Consider the following 15,819-nt stretch of genomic DNA (forward strand, 5'->3'; position numbering starts at 1 on the left):
CATTTAGCGTCCTATACTGCTGCCGCCCTAGAATCTTAGCCTGTACCGCTGAAAACCAAACCGCTGCCCTCAATTGACTCCAGTTATCACGACTTTCTGCTGCCTGTGCCAAAGGAAACAACTGTTAAAGTTTGCTTGCACAGTAGAAAGTTTTGATAACTGAATTGAGAGAGCTGGTGGCTTTGAAGAAGAGAGATGAGTCATTTATCTGAAGATGAGTTACCTGGTCCTTCAAGGTGAAATCTATTTGAGTTGTTTCACATTCCTGACAGTGGTGTTGAAACATTCCTGACAGTGGTGTTGAAGACAATCAGTCAGATGTCTCAATTGAGGATGATTTTGATCGGGAACAGTTGATGGGAAGTTGATTCAGATAATGATAATGAAAAGAGCACTCGCGCTAGGCCTACATCTAGTTCTGGGAACTCACGCAGTCACAGCTGATGGTGATGCATGTGCCACGCCCACTGATAGCTGGAGTTATGACTGTACAGGCTCTAGGGGAAATGTTTTGCCATTCACAGAGGTCTATGGTCCCTCTACAATATTAGATCTAGACTCAGAAATTGAATATTTTCTGCAGAATTTTTTTTTGTGACATTAGCTATCCAAACCAAATTAAATGCTGGGCAAAGGAGACACCAACGTCTTGATAAGGGTTTAGCCTCATCAGACGGCACTCAATGTTAGAAGCAAGAAAATCGCACTAAGTCAGGCAAACCAGTGCAAACAATAGCCTACTTCCCTGTTGCAACAAGGGACTCTAAAGACTGTTTTGAGGCCTACCACATTAATGTGACAATTGATACTTCTCAGCAGCCATGAAAAACGTGAGTAAATTTTATTATTAGGTCAATAGTGCTCACTGTCAAGGTCACCTTCACCTACTTTTAACTCATTGTTGCAAGCAGGGTTAGTCAGTCCATTTATCTACCTCTAAAAGATCAGCGTTTTTAAAAAGCTGGCAGGGATCGAACTCAGTACCTCAGAGTTGACAGGTGAATACCATAACTTTTAAGCTACTAAGCCTCCCTACTTTTCACAATTATTTCAGATTTTCAGAGATGTTAACAAAATTTATACTAGCTGCAAGACAAATCAATCTACTGTTTAAAATTTCAACACAAAAACTTGACATAACATTTCAAATAAATTGTTATGGAACCAAGGAACCATATTCAAAAGCAGCAAGATCACAAAATAAATTAGTTTGTTTGAATTTTATTTCTCATTACAGATGCACTGATGCTGACAAAACAATAAATCAGAACTCAGGGCTGAAACAAGGGTCAAGGATCTGTCTTCTCTACATTCCACTACTTTCAACAGATATTACATAATTCAAAACAAAATAATCTGAGAATTCATTGTGCAAATATCCACCATACACACATACACCTACACATACATGTAAACACACATTTAAACCTAACCACCTATTTGGTAACACACATCCCAAGACTAACAAATGCAGGCAAAACATACACATATCATCAAACTCAAAGCACATTTTCATCAGCTTCGTCCAGCCATTCACTTCAGACAGCATCAGCAACCACACACAGACACCATGCACACAAACACACCAGCCTATTTCATCAATGTATTGGGTTCAGCTGACTTCCGGCATAGTCGTGCCAACAGCCCAGACATCTGTAGCAATGACTGCACCCCCTCCGCCAGCCTCATGTGCGTGTAGCCAATCTCCTGAAAATAAGACCATGAGAAAATGGTCATATACAAAATGAAACATTAAAAAGGCAAGGGGCAATCAATCTAATAAGAACCATATCATACCAAGGCAATTATGGTTACAGGACCAAGAAAACGCAAGATTACAATGCATTATATACCTACCAGAAAGTAAATTTTCTAAGTAGTTGTATGCCAAATTTATCCATTCCGTGTATATATATATGAAAAGCCTATATCTCCTGAGAATTTGGGTACCATTCTTTAACCTCTCAGTCAATTTTTAAAAAAAAAGGTAGCTGTTTTAAATATGATAAAGGTAGCTGTTTTAAATATGATAAAAATACTGCTAGTCGCTAACTGGCTGCAACCCCATGTTCGACAGATAATAAAAGAGTATCAAGTGCACCAAACATCTCCACATTAACAGAGTACAATCACCATAACATGACATAGACATTGAGCCTAATTTTTTTCAAGCCAGTAGATCATTACAAATCAGTATTTTACTGCCTCAAACACGATGATGTCGTCATTTTGACAAAAACACAGAGCGCTGTCCCGGCCGGTGCTGAGCGAGACGGCAGCATACTGCAGTGTACTGAGTGCTCCACGCACCGGAGGTCACAAGCTTTTCGAGTTTCGGGGAAGGATCGATGCAAAATAATTCCAAGCCGATTACTTTGTTCTAAAAGAAAATTAACCCATCTTTCTATTGGTACCTTTTTTTGAGCCGGTATTTTACATTTTGTGTAAAAAATTATCTTAGAAAACTTTGACGTTATTTTTTTTATTAAAGGCTTTCTATTTGAACGCCAAAGGCCAAAAATATACCACACAAAAGCTCGTTTGAAGCTCTACAGTTCTCCAATGAAAAGACGGTATTTTATCAGCTATCTGTCCATGAAGCATTTGAATGCGTGTGTGTCAATTTTTAAACCGGCCGACCACATGTTCCCACGGCGACGGGCTTTGCTTTCCACAGCAATTATCCAGCTCCAAAAATTCGGATTTACATATATAAACAACTTACACCATTGTAACGAGGAAAAGCTGAACTTTACAGGGTGTACAGCATTTGGTGTTTTATAGCGAAAGAGCAAAGAAACAGCGATCTAAATTAACCCAATTTCACCGAAACTATAGCGCTCGAAAAGGCTGTGAGGCCGTATTTACGCTACCTACATTTTATCATACAGAAAAAAAGAGAAACACCCATCTTTGACACACTTTTGAGTAGTAATAAGCTAAATTTGAAAGGTTATATGGTTTGTTCTCCACAAGAATACATGTATACATTTCTGATAGATTTCTGTTAAGAAGTGGGGCAGATGAGTAGACTTGATCATACAAGAAGGATGGAGGGGTCAGCCATAGATGGAGGAAGAAGTGAGAGAAAAGAGCAAAACAAGGGAAACCTTCAGCTGCCCATTAAAATGGGCAATCCTGTGGATTGACGAACTGTTCACACAGGGAACAAAATGCCCGCTACTTTTCACATAAAAAAAAGTTACTGCAAAATCATCCTGAAAGAAGTCAACCTTAACTGAACCTAACAGAGTGAAAAGTGCAAAAATAACGGGATCAACAACAGGCCATGGAGAACCTAATAACCAACCTTGATGAACTCCAGCTTGAGATACTCGGGCATGTTGTGGTTTTTACAGACACGAAAAACGATGGTGATGATGTCTTCTGCCGAGTAGCCCAGACGCCATAGGTGAGCCATGACCTTGTAGGCATCGTCGATATGACCCAACACGCAGTGACCCAACATGTCTTTGATCAACACTGGATGAGGTTCGTCACACACCTGACCAAAGACAATATAAATGGTGGACTGTTGTGAGTTGCTACAGAATTGCCCAAACTTAGAACCCTACACATGTACTGCTGGTTCAGAATGGAAAGGCAAACCTGGCGGTAGAACCGCATATGTGGATGAAAAACTGCTAGAAAAAAAATTTTACCGGGAGGCTGAACCAGCGGTTTTAACGTGTGGATTTTCTGAATACAGTTCTGCGCGTTTCGTTGACAACAGCCTTTGTGTGACGTCACGGACTTAGCCGGCATCTTGTCATGGCAATATCTTCTAAATGATCATTTACTGCACATAAAACCGGATTACATTTTTAAAACGAGCGAACCATTTTTAAGGCAAAGTACGAACAGAATTTTTCAATAATTAAAGAGAAAACAAAATTCTTCCTCTTAAGCAGCACATAAATTGCTAGCAAATTGTCATTGCCAGTACACTTGCTGTGGTTAAACCACGAGTGATGTGGATGATGCGCCGACCTGTTGAATGTAGGTTTTGCACGGCGGTTCGAACGCCAGTTTCCACTCAGGTTCAAACCGCCCGGTTCGAACGTACAGGTGTAGGGCCCCTTATACACAACAGTGATGAACGCTTGGACGAGGGCATGTGTGTGTGTTTAGTTTTAATAAGGTTTTACGGCGCTCTCAACTGCATGAGGTCATATGGACGCCAAGGGGTGGATGTCAACAGAGTAGTCCAAACGGGAAATCAGGCTTACTCTGCTCACCTCTCTAGCCTCAACAGCACAAAGTCTGCTTCGCCTATCAAGGCACCCTGGAAATAGCAGTTCACAAGAGCATGACAAACATACAAAAGCAGTAGAGGAAAAATGATGATAGTAAGGATGAGGAAAGAAAAAGCAGCAGTTCCCCCTATGATGTTCCTCACAGTACAAGCATGACATTGATAAATCAGCCCATTTACAAAGTCTACTGTGCATAAGAACATGTTCATATCACCCCTTTGGGAATGGCCTAAAGACAACTTCAGTCAGAAGCACTTTCCTGCTGTGTGTGTGTGTGTGTGTGTGTATGTATGTATGTGTGTGTGTGTGTATGTATGTGTGTGTGTGTGTGTGCGAGTGAGAGTATATGGGTGGGAATGAGACAAAGACAAGACCGATAACACAGTAAAGGCTGTTCAGCACTTCATGCTGTGACAAAACCAGAGGACAAATAAAAGCAACAGATTGACAAGAAAAAGGCTGTCCAAATCAGCAGCACCCTCATTCCTCCCAGTTGACTTCCCATATCACAACACCTATAAATGACAACAACCTATGATGCATGTGTGGACACAGCGCAAACATAGCAGCAAGCTAAGCAGAAAGATTATTTCTGGCAATACACATCTTAGCATTTTCTTGTTTTTAGACAAATTTACAAGTCTAAAAAACTTTTTTGTAAAAGAAAAAAGAAAATTAAAACGCACAGTTCAATTATCTCTTCATAAATTACGCCAATTTCCAGAAAATAGCATGCCCACTCAGCGAACAATCTCATCTGGGTTGACAACATTTAATGACAAACTGTTTGCCTTTATATCCAATTGAAACGAAGGAAGCTGTTTTCAGTGAGCATCAATGAAATTCAAATTAGAGGTACAGGGGGAAAAAAACCTTGTCAAAAGCTAAGAATAAATCAGGCAAAATTCAACACGATACAGCGACATGTGCACACTATTTCTTCAGATTACTGACTTGGCTTCATCCTGTTACAACATTACAAAGATAAGTCCATGGCCAAATGTGAATTAGTATCACACATTCAACAAAAAGACATATAACATAAGCAAAACATATACCAGCTAATAAACTTAGAGGGTTTATAAGTTACAGAAAAAACTTTTCAGTCAATCCCCCCAAATTCAGTGCTTCCACCAGCTGAAGCTGAAAAGTAAGGAAAATTCTGAAGGGGGTCTTGGGGCCGCAGAGGCCCCCAGCAGGGTCCAGGGACAGCATCCCGGTGGGGGTTCAGGGGGCGAAGCCCCCGAAGAAATTGAAATTTAGTGCTTTTAGAGGGTAGAAAAATGGTATTTGGGAGCCTGTTTGAAGATATTGCCTATAACCCATAATATTTATTTTTTCACCAACATTTTGTCTTGTTTGACTTCATCACCAGCATATCTTTCCAATGCTGGAAATGTTTAAAAGCAGGTTCCCCTTTCATTGCTACTATAATTCAATTAATTTGTAGTCGCACCATTGACAGCAGGCAAACCTGGGAATAATGAATAGATGTACCTTCAAAATACGGTTGGGCAGCGTATACCCACATTTTTTCTAAATTTTCATGTCTGAAAGTCGCCTGTCACAACCTCGGAACACCACTTCGAATTATTCTTGATTTTATACGGGGTGCTCACTATGGACGGGATCGCCCGATCGCCTCAAAAACAAACGTGTTTGTTTTCAGTTTCAAAGCAAACACGGTTGTTCGACCGAGTCGGGCGATCAGCGCAATCGGCCGATCCCATCCATAGTGGGCACGCCCGTGTATCAGCATATATTTCTTTCATCGTGGCCCTTATATTGCGTTCACGTGCCGTAGAATCTTCGCATTGATAATTTCTCTAGACCTAGATAAAATTTGCGAAAAAAGTTTCTTTCCGACAGTAATTTTCTCTCTAAGATCAAAATCAGTCTTGATCAACGCACAGATTTTCCAGCCGCGGCAACAATCCGAAGATAGACAGAAGGAATGAGTGAATGACAGAAAGGAGGAAGTTGGCGCAAAAGGTTCGCCAGATTTTGATCCATCTGCAGGTAAAAAATGTACTGCCGACCAACACGCAATGAATGCATGGGACTGGGACATAGCGGTATAATGTCTGATTGCAGGAAATGCGCAATTTGGCAGGTTTCTATAACGTCAACTTGGAGAATTACCGTAAATATCCGTAACTTATACAAGACGATACGAGGGCGAGTGCGGAATTTCGGCAGTCCTGCACTGTCGCAGTTTTTTTTACGGAGGGAGTTGATAATGATGGAGGAACAAGTACGGAACTGGCAGAAAGTACGGATTTCCGTAAAAATACGGAAGAGTGGAAGCACTGAAAATTCCCAAAGTACAAATGAAGAAATCTTACCTTAAAGACATTTTCACTGTTCACATGACCAAATCCTTGGAACGTTGACTGGAGATTGTTTAAAGCCTGGGTACAAAACAAAAGAGCAGTGTAACCTTATCAGAAATTTAGGGCATACGGTCAGCAATGTGACAGATATATCAAGCATGCTAGGCCGTTTATCCCTGGTAATAGAAAAAAAAACCAACAAACAAACCCAAAACATAGGTTTAAAAATCCGCTCCCATCTGTAAATATATGTTTTTACTTAAACTGTTTATACAGTTTGATCACCCCTAACAACACAGAGCTCAAGGGCTCCACTGGCGGAATTTATATTTTTTTTATAGTAGAGGGTTTTACGGCGCTTGCAACTGCATAAGGTCATATGAGCGCAAAGGGGTGGGTGTCAACAGAGAAGTCTGTTGAGGGAATCAGACTTAGACTGCTCACCTCTCTAGCTTCAACAGCACATGGTCTCCTTCGACTATCAAGGCATCCCAAAATAGCATGTCACAAGAGAGTGACAAACATACAAAAGAAGTAGAGGAAAATGACAATAGTAAGGATCAGGAAAGAAAAAGCAGCAGTTCCCTGTTGTAGATCAGGCACAGTTATGAGCCTGACATGAGTCAGCCCATTTACAATTCTGCTGTGCGTCAACGAGAAATGTCCCCCCTTTGGGAATGGCCTAAAGACACTTCAGTCAGTGGCACCGCCCCGGGGGGTAACTGGCTGAATGGCAGGTGAGGTCAGCCTCACAATAACACCAAGGTTATGTCCGTCACACAGCATCCAAGTGGGTGGCCACTGGTATATATACATCTGTGAGAACACACAATTACAATAACCCTAGCTACCCCCCCCCCCCCCCCAACAACCACAAACCAACAAAAAACAGGACACTGTACAGATGACCAGAAAGGAGCATTGATTGTCAGTATTGGAGTGCCACTACATATTAACTGTTTGGGCCCTGACCTCCAGAGGCTATCGTGCGCCTCTGTCTGAGCTCCTGAGTGATTTCAACGTTCATTCACTTCATCGTCAGAATCACACTTCATATCCCACTTACGCTAATCCTCGCCCTTACTGTAAAGTTAGTATACACACACACACGACTGTAAACGGGAGAGACGAACACACACGACACCAAGCAATCCAAATGAGCCCGGTGTAGTGTCTGACTTTTTATGTTGATCCCCGAAAGTGAGTAACACTAACCAAAAGCCCATGGCATACGGCATACGGGGCGCTTCCGTCCCGTTATTAAAAAAGCGTAAGGCATGAAACTGACTACCGTGACAATTACCACCATCTAATTCAGAAAGATCTTAAAAATTACCAATAACATCCTGTGAAGGAAAAAATGTTTTACGTGCCCATTTTGTCCCAGACGGGCCAGATTAGGGGTAGGGTCTGGCTAAATGATGTACCAGTGACTAGGGCTCAAAGAGTTAAGTAATGTTAATTTATTATTTTAGTTTTGTTAGTGTATATGCTGTTGTTATTGTAAATCAAATTTCCTCATGGGATTAAAAAAAGTGGAATTTTGTTTTATTTAACTTGCTGGAGACTGGGCCTTTTTCGGGTCTACATGCACTGAAGACTTGCATTTTTGGGGGTATTTCAATATTTCAAACAAAACCCTTCCCAAAGACATCATCATCAATGACTTTCACCCCAGGCAGGGTATAGGTCACATACAAGCTCCTTCTATTTATCTCTGTCCAGGGCAATCCTTCCAAGCTTGTTCCAAGCGAGCTTCGTCTCTCGTGTACCTTTCAACGCATCTCCATGTTTCCCGTGGCCTACCCACCCCTGCCTCGTGCTCCATGCAGGTTACACTCCCAAAGACATACAACCATCATTTTTACACACATAACAGATCTAAACATGCCAAAGAAGACACAAAAAACAGAAAGGCAATATCTTTTATAGCTTTTTAGAAATGATTTTTTGAAAATGTGCTCAATTTGCTGCTCACCAAAATTTTTTGGCGACGTATTGTCTTGTGTAAAAAAAAATTCAAAAAACACAAAAAATCAACCTTGTGTGTGCGTCTTTTGTTGTGTTTTGTGTTTCAAAATGAATGAAAAAGGCAAACTCATGAATAGGCAGGTAATCGATATGGTAATCCTTGTGTACTAGCTGTGTAATCCACTTCAGAGCGAAAAAAAAACACAGGGTTCCAGACAAAGCGGAATTTTGCATTTGAAAGCCTAGTCTAGATCTAGAACATTCTCTATCAGAATCAGTGCTTTTACATTGAAAGCAAGATCCCCATGATCTAAAATATCATAATCAGAATTTTCTGAACAGTCAAAATTGTCAGGCACTTGAAAAATGTTTGCTTTTCGTGCTGCCAAGTGGGTGGTTGGCGGGTGCTCTGGTGTGGTTTGCTCCTTCTTTCCTATCAAACATCTCTCGTCCTGATCTCTCCTCCTTCTTTTTTGTGTTTGTTACTCTCCAGGAACACCTAATCTTCGGCACTTTTATGACCTTATTTTGTTGCAAGGGCCTTAAAACTCATACTAAAACTAAATGTGCTGCCATTGTACTGACAAAGAGTTGCGAGAACAGACACCAGTCAGAAAAATGAAAATAGGGCCTCGCGTGACTAACTTTCCTTCTGGCTCAATAACTCAAAAAGTATCCAGACAATTCCGATGAAACTTCACATGAAACGAAACAAAGGTCTGTTGCAAGGTAAGAGACGGTTCACACAGTGATTGCGAGCATACTTCACCGAGAAAAAAAACATGAAACGCTCCCAGGGGGTGCATGAACCGCCTCTCTGGAAAATAATGGTGCTCGCAAATGCTGCGTGAAACGTCTCCAGTGAGTTAAAACAACAAGAGCATATTTATGATGCTATCTGAGGCATGCAGCTTAATTTAACCCCCCAAAAAACCCAAACCCACCAAATCCAACATAACTGAGGAACCCATCAATGAGTTAGTTGCCACAAACAATGCGTTAAGCTCTCAACTTTGCCTGTTGCGGTGCTCCCAACAGCTGAAAAGGAAAAGTAAGGAAAATTCTGCCGGGGGCCTGGGGATGAAGCATCCTGGCGGGGATTTGGGGGCGAAGCCCCGAAGAAATTGAAATTTAATGCTTTTACAGAGTTGAAAAACGGTGTTTGGGAGCCTGTATGAAGAGATTGCCATAAACCCATAGCACTTATTTTTTCACCAAGATTTTGTCTTGATTGATTTCTCTACCTTTAAATCTTTCCATAGCTGACAATGTTTAAAAACAGGTTCCCCTTGCCATTGCTAAGTCAATATATAATTCATAATTCATCTAATTTTTCATCGCACCATTGACAGAAGACAAACCTGGGAATAATGAAAAGACTTGTACCATGATGACAGAGTATCCGAGTTACCTGGCGTGTATACCCTAATTTTCCTCCATCTTCAAGTTTGAATGCTGAATGTTGCAACCAGGGAACACCACTTCAAATCATTCTTGATTTAGTAGTTTTAGTATAAATTATTTTCATCGCTGCCCATATCACTATCACACTCCTGCAGACTCATCGTACTGACAATCTATCCAGATCTAGACAAATTTGTTTTAAAAGTTTTCTTATGACAGTGATTTTCTGTCTAAAATCAGAAGTCAATCTATTTGATCAAATCACAGATTTTCCAGCCGCGGCAGCAATCCAAAGATAGGCAGAAAGAATGAGAGAATGAAAGAAGGGAGGAAATTGGCACAAAAAGTTCGGTATCACGGCTAGCCAGATTTTGATCAATTTGCAGGTAAAAATGTATTGCATAGCAGGACAATGGCCGATTGCAGGAAATGGGCAATCTGGCAGATTTCTCTAACATGAACTTTTTGCCGAGACAGCTACCCTAAATATCTGTTACTTACACAAGATGATACAAAGGCGAGTACCTATCCTTTGCAACAGAATTTTGGTAGCCTTACGCATTTTTTTAACAGATGAAGTTGATAATGATTGGGGAGCAAGTACGGAACCGTCAGAAAGTATGGATTTCTGTAAGTAAAAAGACGGAAGATTGGAAGCACTGCTAATACGGTTACCTTGGTGCACATTTTCAAAGTTTATACATAGCAATAAAATTGAAACAGACAATTAGATATAACGAAGACCAGTCTACTGTTCCTTATGCTACTGACCTGTCTCATGTCTCCCTGAGCTGTGAAAATAATGGCCTCCAGGCCGTCGTCAGTGTAGCTGACGTCTTCCGCCTTGACCACATCCAGAAGTCGAGCCAACAGCTGGGCGTCACTCAGCTTTGAGTACCGGAGCACGGCGCAGCGCGACTGTATGGGCTCTGAGGAAGCAAGAAAACCCATTTACGACGAGGCTAATCTGTACACCAAGAAGCCACCCTCCTATATTTACACAGAGGAATAAAAGCAAAGATTCTGAAATATTTACATCACAAGGAAAACATTTTAGAATTTTAAAAAATAAAAACCCAAACAAATTCAAATAATTCTTTTTTTTGGAAAAAAGGGAGCTGTTTCACAAATCATATTCTCTGCACATAAAATACACCCAGAAACAACAGATACTTAATTGGATCACAAGTCAGTTTCCTTGAAAAAGGCAGTGTACATATTTTTTTTAAAACAACTAGCTAGAGCATATGATATATGACAAGACAACAAATTCTTTGAAAATTACTGACCAAACTAATACTTGTGCCATGTAAGGAGACTATGTTCTTATGTCTCTGCAATTCATTTCCACAGCAAAGACAATGACATACACTCACCAATAATCTTTTCTGAAGAATTGCACGCCAATGCAAAGCGAGTTGTTTTTGAGAAAATCTCCATTGTCCTCCTCAAGGCCTGCTGAGCCCCATCTGTCATGCTGGGAGTATTTAGAAAAGTAGAAATTCATGTACAGACATTATTCCAGAATATCGCAGGCACTCAATCAATCTAAAAATATGTCAAGAGAGGAACAGGAAATTCATTTTACCTACAGCAAGATAGGCGTAGGTCATTTTTGCCCTTATAAGGCATTCACTCTCATTAAAATTCAGTTCATGTACATTCCATAACTGAAAATTTGTGGTGTAGTAGTTAGGTTGCTCCCAGGATACCCCAATTTGATTCCAGAGTGGGGAGAGTATCTCAGTCTTTCTGTTGGGTTGTTGTATCCATCTCAGCCTAAGTTGACCCTGACAGGCAGGGTTAAAAGCTTGCCTACTTTATGATCAAAACTGCGTAGATCGGGTCATAAAAACATCTACATTAAACAAAACAAAAAACACAGAAAGAAGAGATAGATACATGTGTCACGACGTGGTGGAATCAGGCGCTCGTCAATTTTTGGGCATGTGGAGTTATTGGTATCGTCTAAAAGCTGATTTATTTGAATAGAACTCAAGATATCTGTGATTGAAAGAAGCGAGGTTGCCTGGTTTCAGTGGAGAAATTAGCGAGAAAATGGCCGATAAAGTTTGGTAGCTCCAATAGCTACAAAGTGTTGGAAGACTGAAAAATGACATATTTTATGTTCATGCCTTTAATCAATGTTTTTCAGTAGGATTCACATGGAAATATTTTTATATGGACATAACAAAGGTTAAGCCAAAAAATAAAAATGTCCAAACTGGCGGAAACATGCTTGTTTCTCCAATTTCGTTATTTTGAGGAGCACCTGATTTCACCACGCTGCCCTAAATATATATTTCCCCCTTTCCACATGTTATTCCATAGACTACCACTTCCATTTTCCGTGTTGGCAGTGAGAGAAGGAGAGAATATAATGAGTAAGAAAGGGAGAAAGTGATGAACTGATAAATACACATGTCTATTTCGTGTTGCAGAAGCTGAAAAAAGTATGCCATCAAACTTAAAGATTTGGAAAGAAGTAGTGGTGCCAATGGCGGACACGGGAAGAAACTTAGAAAAAAGAAGAAACTGTCGATTTCCACAGATCCAGGGGAGGTTATCATCACTGGTTCAACCCCAGTCTTCATATTTTTAATATCTTCAGATAGCAAGTTAATAGTTCAGGTAGAAATTCACATTGTTATAGTATAAAAAGTTCATCCACAAAAGTCAAAAGTCTAAATGAATGTCTACTGAAATTTATAACAAAGCAACCAAGAAGCTCCTATTCTGAAGAGATTACTCTGTCTATGAGACCCCCTCCCAAAAAAAACCCCAAAACCAGAAACAGAAGCAGAGCTACTACTTTTGTGTTTTACAGTACTACATTTAACTGAGGAAATATCAAAATTTCTCATTTTACTGTTTGTACCATTGTTCTTCTTCATTGGCATTAAAAATCCTCTATTCAGGGGAGATGCTTGTATTAGTTGAGAATGCTCTTGGCCTTGACAATAACTGTCTATCCCAAGAATCATTGTTGTCAGGCAAAGTAATAGTAAAAATAAAAAGTTATGCAAAACAGCAGTAAATTTCAGACTTATTTTACTTGAATGCCCTTTTGAATATACATTTTCCCATTTAGTATTAGTAACAAATATCCTTTCACACAAGCTCAACTTTCTATTTTCGCTAAAATTTTTGTCATTTTTATCACAAAAATTAAACTTTATACACCAATGTGAGTATCAAATAAGAAGTGCTGTTTCAGTGTAACTCACCTGTCAGCTTCGTCCAGGATGATGATCTTGTGTCTTCCTTTAGGCAATGTGACCTTCTGTTGGGCAAACATCTTGATTTTGTTCCGGACCACATCAATGCCTCTGGGAATCAGATAAAACACTTGTGAGTTTTCATTAGGAAAGACAAATATAAAGCCCTTCAACAGTCATGGCAAAATATAATTTAACTGTTCAGTACAAAACCAAAACTTCAGTAAGACTGATCAGCACAAATAATCACTTCAAGGTACAAAGGCCCAGTACTCGTCAACACTTGTGACAAATCCTTTTCGGGTAAATTACTAAAAGCAATTTTTTTTTTTTGGAAGGTAGCATGATTTTAAAAAGAAATTTTAGATGTGCTCCAAACCAAAGAAGAAAATTTTGCAAATCCTTACCATCTTTTTTGACATTGACCTTAGAAAATTTTGATGACAGAATGTAAAAGTGAAGACTAAGAAGGGAGAATATCCACACATTTAACTTTCAATTTCTGATGAAGAACCCTCCAAACATATCTAAAAATTGGACAATTTAAGGCTCCCCCCCCCCCTCCAGGGGAAAAAAATTACAGAAGAAATAGGACAAATATTTTTTTTTTTAAGAAAGGAAGAAAGAAAGAAAATAATTTTATCTGCAGATCAAACAGTCCAGTATTTTCACCTGTCATTTGAAGCATTAAGCTCCAACACAGCATCCTTGAAGGAACTTCCAAGCAAGGCCCTGGCTAAACACAGAATGCTTGTGGTCTTCCCAGTTCCCGGTGGACCCTGAGATAAAATAAAATAACTGAAAATGAAAGTGAACCACCACCAGAGCAAAAACAAACAGAGAAATGAATACATGTAACATTGGGACAACAAAATCAAAATGGGTAGCACGAAAACTTGGGGTTTCAATGCAGTAGGCAAACAGAGAGAGAGAGAGAGAGAGAGAGCGAGCAACTGATTGACATGAGGAGGACAACAGAACCCTGTGAGGGCAAGCAAGTGACAGGAAAAGATACGTACTCAAGGCGTGAGCACACAGTGAAGGGGCTAACTTAGGGTTGCTTTTGATTAGTTAGGAAGGGGGAAGGTGGTCACATGATCTAGATTGTAAGATCTTAAGTTTTGGTATTTTAGTCTTAACATTTTACTATAAAATTTAAAAAATCAAAACCATCCGCTAACCACACTCTAGTAAATTAACCGTCTAACAGTCTAATACTTACGGCAATAATGACATTTGGCACATTCCCTTCCCTGGCAAACACTGCCAATCTGCTGACTGTCTCTTCATTCCCAACTATGTTTTCCAGTTTTGTTGGTCGGTACTTCTCAACCCTGAAAAACAACACCAGAAAAAAACGTGATTTTGTGCAGTTGCATAGGCCCACATATAAAAAATACAAAAAGGAACAAATATTTGTGTAGGAGCTAAACAAAACAAAAACCCAAAAAAGCGTAAACACAAGTTCAAAAACACAAAAGAATTCTAAAACTCTTTAAGTCCTGAGTTTTTTCCACCATTTCGCAGAGTGTTTTTTCCTACAGTCATCTAAACCTGATGCACTATGTCTCATTATAACCCTAAAAGCTTGCCTCCAACTTCAAAATAGCGGAAAACAAAGGTTTAGTCCTTTCTAAAAAACTTGGTTCGAAAACAAGCAAAAACTAGCACTAAATAAAACGAAACAGTTGTCACTAGTACTGGACGCTCCCAGCATCCGATGGGGTTCAAAGAGTTAAAAAGACAAAGACATCATAAATCAACAATACAGTAAATAAAGCATATATAGTTGTGTCATTACAAGGAGGAATCAAGCGCTCGTCAGTTTTTGGGCATAATATGTGGTTATTGTTATCATCTTAGAGCATGTTCATTTGCCTCCCTTTTAGTGAGTGAAAAAAAAAAATATCGATATATATCGAATTATTTGCGATTCAAAGAAGTCAGGGTCACCTGGCTTCAGACGCAAAATTAGCGAGAATTGGCAACAAAATGGCCGCCAAAGTTTGGTTTCTTCTATAGCCTGAGTGAGAGTCCTTGGAAACTGAAAATTTACATTTTTTGTTCCTTTAATCAATGTTTTTCAGTAAAATCCACCAAAATGTGTTTTTGAATGGACATAAAAGATGTTGAGCCAAAAAAAGAAAATCACACAAAAATTGCCTATCAGTTTTTAAAATGCTGATTTCTTTAACTTCATTATTTTGACGGGCGCCTGATTTCACCATGATGCTCCACATATTTATAAAAAGTTAGGCTGATGTTCACTGACCACTGTTAATGAGCAAAAAAACCCCCAAAAAACAACATAAAGGCCTAAATAAGCCGCTAGTACTTTGACAGATGAAACCTCTATTATAATACAAATCAGGTCCTGACCATCACAATCATGGCCAGTTTTTTTTTTTTTTTTAAACAAACTCAGGACTTAAGCATCTTGAATCACTACTTTCCAACTTCTACCACCTCTAGTAAATTAAATTAATTGTTAGTACTAGGCCTACATCAGACTCCACTGACTGACATATGATAGCTGTAACGGAGTGTTTATTGGCCCACAGGGGCATATAAAATTTCCCCTAGAACATTTATTATTTGCCCACAAAATTGCGAGTTATTTCCCCTGAGTTAGCCCCC

The 15,819-nt window shown here is 39.6% G+C and overlaps 1 protein-coding gene across 1 annotated transcript in view; it reads right to left on the reverse strand.

Annotated features, from left to right (window-relative positions):
• Positions 1 to 1,205: 1,205 nt before the first annotated feature.
• LOC101854249 (replication factor C subunit 2) overlaps positions 1,206 to 15,819 on the reverse strand; it is a gene marked incomplete at its 5' end in the record, with an annotated part of 17,626 nt that continues 3,012 nt past the window's right edge. Inside the window, 8 exon segments of the mRNA XM_005096102.3 lie at positions 1,206 to 1,707; positions 3,311 to 3,505; positions 6,602 to 6,667; positions 10,736 to 10,893; positions 11,341 to 11,441; positions 13,192 to 13,293; positions 13,855 to 13,961; positions 14,405 to 14,516. Coding sequence (XP_005096159.2) covers positions 1,591 to 1,707; positions 3,311 to 3,505; positions 6,602 to 6,667; positions 10,736 to 10,893; positions 11,341 to 11,441; positions 13,192 to 13,293; positions 13,855 to 13,961; positions 14,405 to 14,516 — 958 coding nt within the window.

This window comes from Aplysia californica, unplaced genomic scaffold, assembly GCF_000002075.1.
Source record: "Aplysia californica isolate F4 #8 unplaced genomic scaffold, AplCal3.0 scaffold00121, whole genome shotgun sequence".
Classification (NCBI taxonomy): Eukaryota; Metazoa; Mollusca; class Gastropoda; order Aplysiida; family Aplysiidae; genus Aplysia; species Aplysia californica.